General features: G+C 40.5%; 1 protein-coding gene across 1 annotated transcript in view; it reads left to right on the top strand.

The window, feature by feature from the left end:
* Window positions 1-10104: 10104 nt before the first annotated feature.
* Window positions 10105-12467, top strand: part of pde8b (phosphodiesterase 8B) — a 43045-nt gene continuing 40682 nt past the window's right edge. The window contains exon 1 of the mRNA XM_061061432.1: window positions 10105-10829. Within this exon, the coding sequence (XP_060917415.1) occupies window positions 10539-10829 (291 nt within the window). The 5' untranslated portion in view covers window positions 10105-10538. The remainder of the gene's footprint in view (window positions 10830-12467) is intronic.

The following is a 12467-nucleotide window of genomic DNA, read 5'->3' as shown; positions in this document are numbered from 1 at the left end:
CAAAAGGTCAGACAGAAAGCCCAGCGCTGTGCTTCTCACATTTCTTTAACCTTTTCTGTGTAACATGAACTCCAATACTACAGACAACAACACCACACATGCCAATACAAATTCTGAACATGCAGCCTGTCAGGCCTGTAACGTTTGATTGAAATGTTGTGAGGTTGCTCCCTGCTGACACTGATAAACCGCCCTCACACTGAGCTGAAATTGCATGTTAATGAAACCTTAAATCTTCTGTAGAATTCCAATTCTTCAGGTTTTTTCAATAAGAGAAGAATTGCATTTCTTATCAAACAGATAGTACCCCGTCGATACGTTTTTTTTGACGCTCAGACCTAATATAGAGAGGGCAGAGAGGTGGGATGACTGCAAACAGGTCTAGGTTTGATCATATCGTTCTGAGTTTAGCGCTAAGCTCAACGTGACGCCACTGGCCGTCTTCACTGACGTGTCAGACGAGTAGAGGAAGGAGCAATCTGTGTCTTGATCTCCAGCTGTTGGATGAGAAAAAAAGGTTATTGGATCTCTGTTCAGGATGTGAGAAATCACATTTGATCTGGAACTTACAGTTTCATTTCATACGACACATGTCGCATAGTTACCGTGAACCAGAACGAATACTAAATCCAAAAAGAATACCTGCATGGAAGACAACAACACGGCCACATCTATTTATATCCATCTCACTGTTGCAGACAGTTTTCCATTGAGAAAAGAAAAAGTTGTACCTTTTTCAACAGAGAGTCGATGCTTTGGTTTTGCATCAAAAATGGAAGCTGCCCGCCCAAAAAGCAGCCTATAGGGTGGACATAAAACTCTGCTTTCCCTTTTGTCACAAATGCATAAAACTACTGAATTGATGTCTTCTGCATGTGTGAAGCATGCAGCCACATTTTTCATCAAAACTTTCCCCCTGCCTGCTCCTTATTAAAAATGTCTGCAAGCAGTCTGTGTGAGCTGATGTGATGTGAACGCAGCAGGTTCTAATCAGGAAGCGTCATCAAGTCGATGACGTTTATATCCTGCAACCGCTGCAATCTTCATGCACCTTCTGAAGTTGCTTTATACTTTTTTTTTCTGCCCGCCAGTTTGTGGTTGTTGTTGTTGTGGTTGTAATAGTGGAAAAAGTCAGACAACACGTCGAGTTGATGTGGAAGATGTGCTGCTGTGTGAAACGTGTGAAAGTATTTATCTCAAACATTAGCTCCTAAAAGTACAGAATAGCAACTTCAGTTTGACAAAAGAACTGAAAAAACTAGCTAGATAAGCAAATAAAAGGTCGACACAATAAGTCTACCCAGACTTCCATGTCCATGAGGCATCCTAATCAGAGGCCCGAACCATCTCAACTGGCTCCTTTTAAGGTAAAGGAGAAGCGGCTCTATGAGCTCCCCCTGAATGTCTGAGCTTCTCACCTTATCTCTAGGACTGAGTCCAGCCCCCCTCTGGAAGAGATTTATTTCTACCGTTTGTATCCAGGACTTATGAACATAGTTGAGGGTTGGAATGAAGATCGACCAGCACCTTGAGATATTAAAAATCCTCCACTTGGGGGCAAAAAAACCCACTCCTGCATCCGGAGGAAACATTCTGGAGGAGAGCCTCAGAGTTGGAGGTGCTGACCCTCATCCCAGCCGCTTCAAACTCGGCTGCAAACCGCCCCAGTGAATGCCGGATGTCCCAGCGTGAGGACGCCGACAAAACCACATTATCTGCCCCCAAATTTTGAGATCCTGTCCATGAAAATCATGAATAGAATCGGTGAACATTGGCTCATAGCAACAGATATATCTTAGCTATACGGGACCCTTACAAACAAATGTTACCATTTTAAGATTTGTATCAGGGTGTAGTGTCAAATGGAAACTTAAATAGCCAAATAGGTCACATTTTAAATGAAGACAGTGATTGTGAAAAGAACTTAACAAGCCAAAAAAAGATGGACATTGGGCAAAGTTTACATGTAGCTCAAACCACAAAAAAATAAATATGTCTTGTAGAAAATAACAAATAAAACAGATTTGAGGATTTCCTCGTTAAAATCATGAAAATCAATGAGCCTATTTTTCTCAGAAACAGAGTTGTCATATTTGCCTGATGAAAATGAAAAACAATCCTGCAGAAAGCATGTGAAAATGATTGTAGTTGATATGTAACGGTCACATGATCTCAGACGTCATGTATGTTTGCAAACATGCGAGTATGAACAAATACATGGAGGACACACAAACAGGTGTGACAGCCTCCTTTATGCATCAAAGTGTACGTAAGCAGTCTGTACTGTGTGTGTGTGTGTGTGTGTGTGTGTGTGTGTGTGTGTGTTTGTGGGCTCCTGTGTGTGTGAGGCGGATTCAGTTCAGCCGTGCATAATTCAGATTTATGAAAACAAAGGCCTGCTTATGTCATAACAGGGTAAGCTACACAATCCTGCGAGGTGAGCAGAAGAGACTGAAATCTGCTAAACCGGAGGACACACATTCAGCATCTTCAGAATTTATGAGTCTACTCGGAAAAATATTTCACATTTATACCTTTAAAATCTCACAATTATTGCTAAAAAATAATGAATAATATTGTTTGGTGGCTGTTTTGCTGTTTATATTAAAGTCCTGAGGTCATTGTTGTACGATTACCGACCTTCTCACATCACTTGATTTTAATTCTCAGCTTCTGTTTCTCTTCAGTTTTCTTTGTTTCGATCTAATAACACTTTTAAGCTGAGAAAAAAAGAGCATCACATGTTATCATGAAGACAATCTTAGTTCAATATGTCACTTTATAGTGTTTAATTACATCTCCTTCACTTTTTTTTTTTAACCAATATTTTTATTTGCATTTTCATTCAGTAACACACACACACACACACACACACACACACACACACACACACACACACACACACACACACACACACACACACACACACACACACACACAAAGACAAACATATAGACATAACATTGACAGTATAAAAAACAAAACAAAACAAAAAACAGCGACAACATACAAAAAAGGAGACAAGACAGCATGATAATACAATACAAAAAAAATAGACAATAGTAATAATAATTTCACTTTTTCTTTTTTCTTTCAGAGGAAGCAGAATATCTGTTGACCTGTTAAAAAAAAAAAAAAACAGCTAAATCTCAGGTTGTATTGAACCGTTCACATCTTGTCTGCTGTACTTCTCACGCCCTCTGCTGGCCAGCTGAGGACGCTGCACAGAAACTGAATCATTTATCTTTCAAATCAGAAAGATTTATGGATCAGCTATGACAAACCAAAAAAAGGTGGTCAAACTCCAGTTCCAACAAATTAAATAGCTGAAATAAAAGCACAGCAAAATAAATCGCCTACAGCCTCAAATATTGATGGAAATAATGACGAGTCTGAAGGCCTTACACGGCGATGGCCCACATTTCAAAGCTCTATATATTTTTAATATGATTACTCTTTAATGAAATGAAAATGTGAAATAATTAGCAAATGTAGTCTGTTTTTTTTTAAAGCAGTCATTTCAAAACCTCGGAGTCTTCAGCCCCTCAGCTGTGACAGTAACATGATGTGAGAGTACAAATAAAGAGATAAGAGTAAAGGAAGTGGACTGTGAGTTTACACTGTTACGTCAACAAATCTTATTCCAGCTGCCTTCAATGAATTCACGTTTAACACCCTTAAATTTGAACATTTTTAGGGTCTCACTTTTTTTTTTAAAGGAAGTTACACTGTCCTCAGCTTTATTTAAATACAACATACCATACCTGCAAAACTGAAACAGCTCCTCTATTGCACATTTTTTTAAATAGCTTTTTATATTTTTAAGTTGTCAGCAGGAGCTCTGCTGATTTGCATGTGTAAATGTACTTGGCAATAAATATAGGCTAGATTCTGATTTACTATTTTAGTAAACTAACTTCTGCTCCTTGTCCTTTCATTTCTCTACATGAATGTTATTTAGCTTGCTGCACTAGACCGACCTGTCGACCGTCCTCTGGACTTCTTTCTTTACGCAGAGCTATTTTAAAGTTTGTACATTCCTCCTGATCTCGTGTTGATAAAGCTAACATCACAACATTTCTCTGAATCCTCCTCCCAGTGTGTTGTGTAACCCGGGTTCCACTCTGAGCATTTCAGGCCTAAAGGTGTTTTCTGTTTGTTTATGAAACATCTCCAGTAGTGCTGCTGCGGTGAAAAGCTTCCAGTTGATACTGTGTCGTAGAAAAAGCAGCTTCTCAGGAAAAAGAAAGATTTTTACAAGTAACCGGGCCCCCCCCCCCCCCCCCCCCCCCACGCTCACGTCTATGAATATGTGCATGCTCCCCAAACAGGCTGCCTGATTTGTGAAATCGTCCTCGGCGCTCTGAGACTAATCGATGCTCTCTCTGACCCGTCAGGTGATTGTTCTCTGCTGGTGCAGACCGATCAGGAATCCATGTATTCTCCCTCACAGCCCGGCGATGATTTCATTTGTACGAGCATCTCTGCACCCTGGAAAGTCTTTTTTTTTTTTGGCTTATTGAATTCTACACATCTACAATGAAAGCTAATAAGATTCCTTCCAAAGTTACAGATTTTTATAAATAAAAATGTATTGTTTTTTTGTTTTTTTAATAATTTATTCACTCGTTTCTATTTCTTTTACTGCTCTTACCTTCTTATTGCTGTTATCTTTTTATTTGCTTTTAGCTCTTTTAGTTTCTTACATCTTTTTAAATCTTTGGTTCTCTTGGTCTCAGCTCGTGTTGTTGGGTTCTTATGATGGTTCTTATGATGGTCGCGGTTATACATGTCTGTTGGGTATCGTGCACTTTGGGTTCTTTTCTGTTGAATTGTATTTAATTATTTTTAGTATTTTGCATTTGTTTGTTCTTGCTGTTGTTTGTGTTCTTCTGTGTTTGGTTTAGTTTGTTCTTGTTTTTGCTGTTTGTCAAAGCACTTTGTAAACCTGTTTTTTTGGTGCTATATAAATAAAGTTATTATTATGAGTAAGCAGCAGAGTTCTCGCTTGACCCCACAGAGATGCTCAGCTCTGAAGGGCGTTTTAGCTTCTTTAGGCTCGTTGTTTTGGTTCACACAGCCTGCAAACGTACTATTTTTGTCTCAGTGCTCACATCAGGGTCTTTTTCAGACTCCATATGAAGCTCTAATAACTCCCATATACACCACGTACCTAAAGCATCAGACAGATAGCCAGCAACTAGCCGGTGACAAAAGTGAAGCAAAAAGAGAATAAATATCAGACTGAATCTGACTTCATCAAAACATAATGCAGTTCAAATATATGTTTTATGAATCTGTATCTATTGGATAAATTCTTTACAGGAAATACGGGATCCCTCAAGGTTCAGGGGCGCAGCTTGACAACGGGCAAGGCGGGAAACTGCTTGGGGCCCTAGACCTGTAGGGGGCCCCAGAGGGCTGACAAACTCTGGACCAAAGCAGCAACCCAAAATGCGATTTTTTTTTTTTTTTTAAACAGACTTATTAATAATAAAATATTCTAATAAATACAAATGTTAGTAAATAAATAAAACTACATCCAATGAAACAAAATATAATATAACATAACCCACAGTTTGCACGTTTTTGAACACAATTAGAGCTTCATACTGACTGCGTAGTTTTAGGTATATTCTGCTTAAACTGTATTTTTCTTTTAGTCTTTTCATAGTTTTTACATTTCTACTAAAAGATGAATACCTGCCTGTGTGTTTGTGATCATCTGTCCACGTGTTGTGGACCTATAAGCGCTGCTTGTCAACAGGCAAGGCAAGGCATGGCAACTGCTTGGGGCCCCAGACCGGTTTGTGGGCCCCTGAGGGCTCACAAACTTAAACCGAAGCAGTGGCCCAAAATGTGCAAATTTTGCAATGACAGTAGGAAACCCCCCCTCTGACAGCACTCACTCTCACTGAACCACTTTCTCTCCTATAGACTTATCCGACTTGTTTTTTTTTTTGTGTGCCTAGGGCCCCAACTCACTCTAGAATCGTCACTGTGTGGACATAAGGGCCTACCTGCATGTGTGTTTGTGATCATCTGTCCAGTCGTTGTGGACACTAGGGCCTCACGGACACGGGACTGAGAGGGAGGAGGTTACGAAGTTTGAAACCATCTCCCCCCGGAGAGTTTCACCGCTGCAGCTGTCAGACACAGACGTCATATTATAGGCTATGTATGTTCAGTATCATCGACACCAGCTTACTGTACCTTTTATTACCTTAGCTTCACTTTGAAGGACTTACTGTACCATCGTGGCTTTTGCGACATGAGTGGACTGTCAGAGGAGAAAGCGTCATTCCCAAACGGACCTCGAAAGGTAAGAAGAGCTCAGTGCGTTCACTTCGTGCTTTAAGAGAAAAAACTGCGACATGAGCTGAACTTTTACTGAACTCTCATTATCTATATATATTATATATATTGCCTGTTACGTGCTGCTCTGATAAATAACAGATCGTGAAGAGGAAGTGAGCCTACTTCTGAAGATCTGATTGCTGAGAATAAAGTTTCTAAACTCTTATTTGTCGCCTTGAGACTGACTGCTACTCTAGAAAACTAACAACAATACTCGGAAAAATCTTAATTCCATCCTATATGTTACCAGGAATATCCTCATTAGGGTGCTTATTTTTTTTTTTTTCAAGGGAGTCCTGATCAAGAGAGCAGCTGATATTGACAGTAAAGAATAAACAACAGACCATGAAAGCAGAAATAACTTCACACACAGAACAAGCAGAATCAAAGTAGGCCTGCTGAAGCATTACCTGGTTTAATAAGGCCTACTTCTGCATTTATTTTATGACAGTGACAGTGATTGGTTGTTCACGTTGTGAGCTTGCTGAACGTTTAGTGGTGTGGAAGTTTCTATTACACCAAACATCTGAGGGATGATTACACGGGTGGGATAGTGAGCTCTGTCTTGCATGCTGATGATATTTTTTGGGGGTAAATCAGCCTTTCAGCTAATGTGTACCGATACAGCTGTTGTGTTGAGGTGATGGTGAAAAGCATGCTGTTTAATTTGTGCATCCTGCCACCAGGGGGCGGTGTGCAGAGTCAACATGAGGTCAAACAGTGCTGAGTGTTAAATCAGATCTTTTGTAGGCTTCACAGAAAGACTCAGAAAGTAGTTTGTACTATGTTGGAATATGTATTTAGATCCTCTTTTATTGTTTCTAAGTTTAAAATCAGTACTCTAGATGAAGTCAATTATTACAAGTAAAAGTACAAAAGTGTAGGCTATGAAATCTAAAAAATACCTACCTCAAGAAATGTCCTCTGTGATGTTACACTTCACATTTTGAGGTATCATGACTATTATTATATTACAGCTCTTTAGTGACAGTGATATATTCTGTTTCCAAAATCAGGTTTTTCTTATGACTCCCTTAATTTTAAACCACATGTACTGTGTCCGGTGAAAAGGCTGAGGCTGAAACTGGGTTTTTATCTTAGAAACAAGTTGTGTTTTTCTTTTAATGTAAAAAAGCGGCTTGTCGCTGCAACTTTTTTTTGACCTGTTTTAGAATGTGGTGATCTTTTGTACGTGCACGCCTCTGCTCCGTGTCTCCGTATGGTTGATACGGCCTACCATGCATCCTTGAGGTTCATTACAAATTGTAAAGCTCTGACTCACCATTGTGAGTTGTACTCTCGGGTTGGATGGCCCGCTTTTGGCGACCCGTCGGCTCATGCACTGGTACACCTTTATAAGGCAATTCTTGATCTGCTTCCTCTCTATCTGTGTGTTTTTATCACACAGGAAAGTACCGGACAGTATTCTGTGCGTTCTCAGGACCTCTTTATGCTCTCTGTCCCAAACGCTCGGACAGAAATTGGGAAAAGGGCTTTTGGGTGTTCTGCACCCTCAGCCTGGAATCTGTTGCAGAATGACTTAAAGCTCAAGGAGCTGGTGTCCTTAAATGTTTTTAAATCTAAAATGAAAGACATGGAAGCAGATTCTATCGGATGTCGATGTTTTAGCTCGGCTGCTTGAACAACTGACTCCCAGATATGACTCATAGATGGTTTCTATTTTAATCCAAAATGTTGTGCTTTGTAAATTGTACTTTGTCTCTCTTTGTATTTCCGTCTGTAAAAGGCAGTAAATAAAAACAGCAGTGAATACTTTTGTACTTCCAATTGATCAGTATTGCTCTGCAGAACAGCATTGCTCGCTGTTTAGCGTTTTTGCTCTTTTTACCTATATACGGTGAATTTTTTTAGAAGTCATCTGTTCTGATTTTATGAACGATAAGAGTTATTCACAACACGGCGTGTGTCTGACCTGACTGACAGGCGGGCATGATGTAACAGATTATCAAGAGGCTCAAAACCCGCCTCAGCTCCAGCTCTCAACCTGTCGTTAGGTTGACTGAAAGTTAGGCTGAGACAGCATTTCCAGCACGGAGACCGCCATCGATGGGACTCAAAAGCCCCCTGCAGGAACAGACGGGTGACGTCACTCAGACGCGTCATCTGTTTATATTTACGGTCTACGATTGCAGTAGCTCAGTCTAGGAACTAGGGTTGGAAACCGGAGGTTCAGCAGTAACAATAAAGTATTATAATAGACTGATTATAATAAAACCAGAGGAACCTTTGAGACTAGATTGTACTGGTCTGTCTCTGGATAGTGTCACGGTCAAAGTATTGTATTTCAGTTTGTTTTGCTTGAAAAATATAGAGAAGGAAGAAGAAGAAGAAGAAGAAGAAGAAGAAGAAGAAGAAGAAATACTTTATACAGTTTTATTAGTTTCTTTATTTTTTCACTCTGTTGTTGAGACATGCTCATGGGCGGTTCTAGGCAGGAGCCAACAGGGGCCAGTGACCCTGTAACACTAATCTTGGTCCCTCCTGTGGCCACCCACCCCCCCCCCCCCCCCCCCCCCCCACCCCTAATAACACACTGGAATTTGACTCAACAACCGGACTCACAATCTAGATTTTTACATTTTTGTCTATTTTTCACCTGGGTTTAATGTTCCCCTCTGACAAAACAACTGGCCCCCGTTTGGCCCCCTCCAGTTTCCGCCACTGGAAATGCTACACAGACGTGGGCCGACGGGACCTGCGGACATTCACTATCGGAGTGATGAGGGGGCTGCTCGTGAAAGAGCATCTGAGTATAGTTGGGGGGGGGGGAGGTTTGGTTTTCGCTCAAGGGAACCTCGGCAGAGCCCAGGAAGTGAAGTGGATCCACTCCAGCTACCGACCCAATTTCCAAAACTTGACCGCAATGGGACGTAAAACGGCTACCCCCCAGACAGACTTAGCAACTGCCCTTTATTTGAGTGCAGCACTAAATAATGTATCTGTCTTTTTATTTCCAAATCAATTACCGTTTGATTGTTTTAGTGTTTATCCACTTTTTCAGTCTGTGATGCCTGCTTCTGTGAGGGGAGAACTGAGGGCTGCTCTTTGTCATATATGATATGATATGATTTATATGATAGTTAAGCTGAATAATTTAAGGTTTTGACAAAACAAGTAATTCAAAAACATAAATATTAAGGTTTTGCAGACAACTTGGGCAGCATTGCTAACACCTCAAAGAAAAAAGACCCTTAAGGGATTCTTTGTGCGATAAATTCCAAACATTTTCTGGTCTATTTTTAATGCATTTTATTGAGCCTACAAATGATCTACCAATAAAAAGTTGCAGACACTTGTGGGTTTTTTTTTATCAACTCACATCTGGTCACGTCAATGCTCAGCCTAAATCAATTTATAATCCTCAAAAAAATAAAATAAAACCACAAAAACAAATTCACAAAAAATAGACATGATACGCAGTTAAAGTGAGACATGCACATGTTGTCAAGACATGTTGAGAAAACGTGATCTGCAAGGACGGAAGGGAAGTATTTATAGCTGTATAAGTGGTTTTTCATCAAACTTCCATTACTTTGAAATCATTATTCTGCAAAGTGATGCTTAAGATGACCCCAGGAGTACAAAAAAAAGCTCTCTGGGGGAATCAGAGGGTCATGGAGAGATGGAAGTGATATAATGTTTGAGAGACAGAGAGAGGAGGAGGGGGGATACAGACAGAGAGAGAGAGAGAGCGAGAGAGAGAGAGAGGAAGCGAGAGGGGGGATGGACCGGGGCCGAGCATCTGCAAGCAAAGAGTGGAGAAACAGAGGAGATTTCATAAATCCAGATACTCTCCAGGGGTCCTTAAATGCAGCATATATGACTGAGGATGAGAGGAAAGGGGTGATGAAAAGCTGCCAGGTGGTTTAGTCCATTTATTCATTTGATTCATTCGTCTGGCGGGTGGTACAGGCCATCAGGAAAGGATTAGATTATATCCTGGAACACCTTTTGTCCTAGATATGATCTCGAAATGTAAGATTCGGAGCAGCGGAGGACGCATGAATTAAAAAAAAAAAAAAAAATTCAAGCACTCAAGCGGAGGTGTGTGTGGAGGAGAGAGAGAGCAGCCGATGCCCGGAGGAAACATCCGCCTGTGTGGACGGGCAGGAAGGTGGTACCCGACGCGTTTACTATCCGGGATCTGACTCCCCGGGGTGATGGGCTGCGCTCCCAGCATCCACGTCTCTCAAAGCGGGGTGATCTACTGCCGAGACTCGGACGAATCCAACTCCCCGCATCAGACCACCACCATCTCCCAGGGCACCGCGGCCACGCTGCACGGGCTCTTCATCAAGAGCGATGCGGCCGAGACCATCCCCCCCCCCTCCGTCATCACCTACCAGGGCAGGCAGGCGCGCAACAACTCGCACCGGGATCGGAAGGAGAACAGCGGGGGGGGACACGTCCGCATCGAGGCCGAGACGCAGACCAGCAACGCCAGCGTCAAGGTACAGAAAAACAACACGGGTGGAGAGAGACGGAGGAGACACGGTGTGCAGTGCTGGCACAGACACGTGAACGGGTTTGTTTGTCTGTCTGTCAGGCTACTTAAGGAGGCCGGAGCCTTGTGATGGGGGGGCTTTAGTCTATAAACAAAAATGTCTCCTGTCATTGACCGACTTCATCAGTCTCTCCCTGCAGTCAGCTGTCAGAGTGATGATCATTTATGACCTACAATAAGGTAAAGAATAAGGTGACAGCTGGCTACTGCATCGATTATTCGATCTAAAGACAATTAATCGCCGACTAGTTTGATAATCTGTTAGGTTACTCTCCGCGTTTTATAAAAAAAAAAACATCTGCTGCATCCAGTTGTTTTTGTAAAGTCTCTGTGGGGTTTAGACTGTTGGTTAGACAAAAGAGTCAAATTGAACACAAAACTTTTGGCCATTGGAAATTGTTATCGAACACATTTCCCCAATTCTTAACTTTCGTTTTTAGTTTAGTCATTAGAAATGAGCAGTTTAATTGCTAACAATACTTTTCTTTAGTTGAAAGTTCTATCTGATACCTGCACTATTCAGTATTACTGTGCATACTGGGAGAGGAAATACATTCCAAAACAGCCTAAAAATACAATATCAAATTTGACAATTATTTTACTAGATATGTGTACTTCAGATATGGTACAATATATATAGGGAAAACATTTTGGTAACTTAAAAAATGTGAAAATATTTCCAACCTGACTTTGAACCAATTCGGTAGAATGGCCCATACAGTCGCAATCAGTTCTTTAAAATTGGATGTTTTCTAATAAGTACTACACTGTTACCAGTTCATGTTCAGCTATAATTCCTTACGTTACATTTGCTTCTAACTTTCAGTCAACCTAACTTCAAGTTAAATAAACAAATACAAATTATGTTTTGCTACATTACGATACTTTTTGATATGTTTCGTTACGTTACGTTACGTTTCGTTACGTTACGTTTTGTTACGTTACGTTACATTTCGTTACGTTTCGTTACGTTTCGTTACGTTTCGTTACGTTACGTTACGTTACGTTTCGTTTCGTTACGTTTCGTTACGTTACGTTTCGTTACTTTACATTTCGTTACGTTCTGTTACGTTACGTTTCGTTACGTTACGTTTCGTTACGTTACGTTTCGTTACTTTACATTTCGTTATGTTACGTTTCCTTACGTTACATTTGGTTACGTTACATTTCATTACGTTACGTTTCCTTACGTTACATTTCCTTATGTTTCCTAATGTTACATTTTGTTACGTTACATTTCGTTACGTTACATTTTGTTACGTTACATTTTGTTACGTTACATTTCGTTACATTTCGTTACGTTACATTTCGTGACGTTACATTTCGTTACGTTACATTTCGTTACGTTACATTTCGTTACATTTCGTTATGTTACATTTCGTTTAGTTACGTTTCATTATGTTTCGTTACATTATGTTACGTTTCCTTACGTTACATTTCCTTACGTTTCCTAACGATACATTTGGTTTTGTTACGTTTCCTTACGTGACATTTGGTTTTGTTACGTTTCCTTACGTTACATTTGGTTTTGTTACGTTTCCTTACGTGACATTTGGTTTTGTTACGTTTCCTTACGTTACATTTG

The sequence above is a fragment of the Labrus mixtus genome, chromosome 17 (genome assembly GCF_963584025.1).
Source record: "Labrus mixtus chromosome 17, fLabMix1.1, whole genome shotgun sequence".
NCBI classification, from domain to species: Eukaryota; Metazoa; Chordata; class Actinopteri; order Labriformes; family Labridae; genus Labrus; species Labrus mixtus.
The sequence above is the reverse complement of the archived record's forward strand: the minus strand, read 5'-3'. Positions and strand labels throughout refer to the sequence as shown.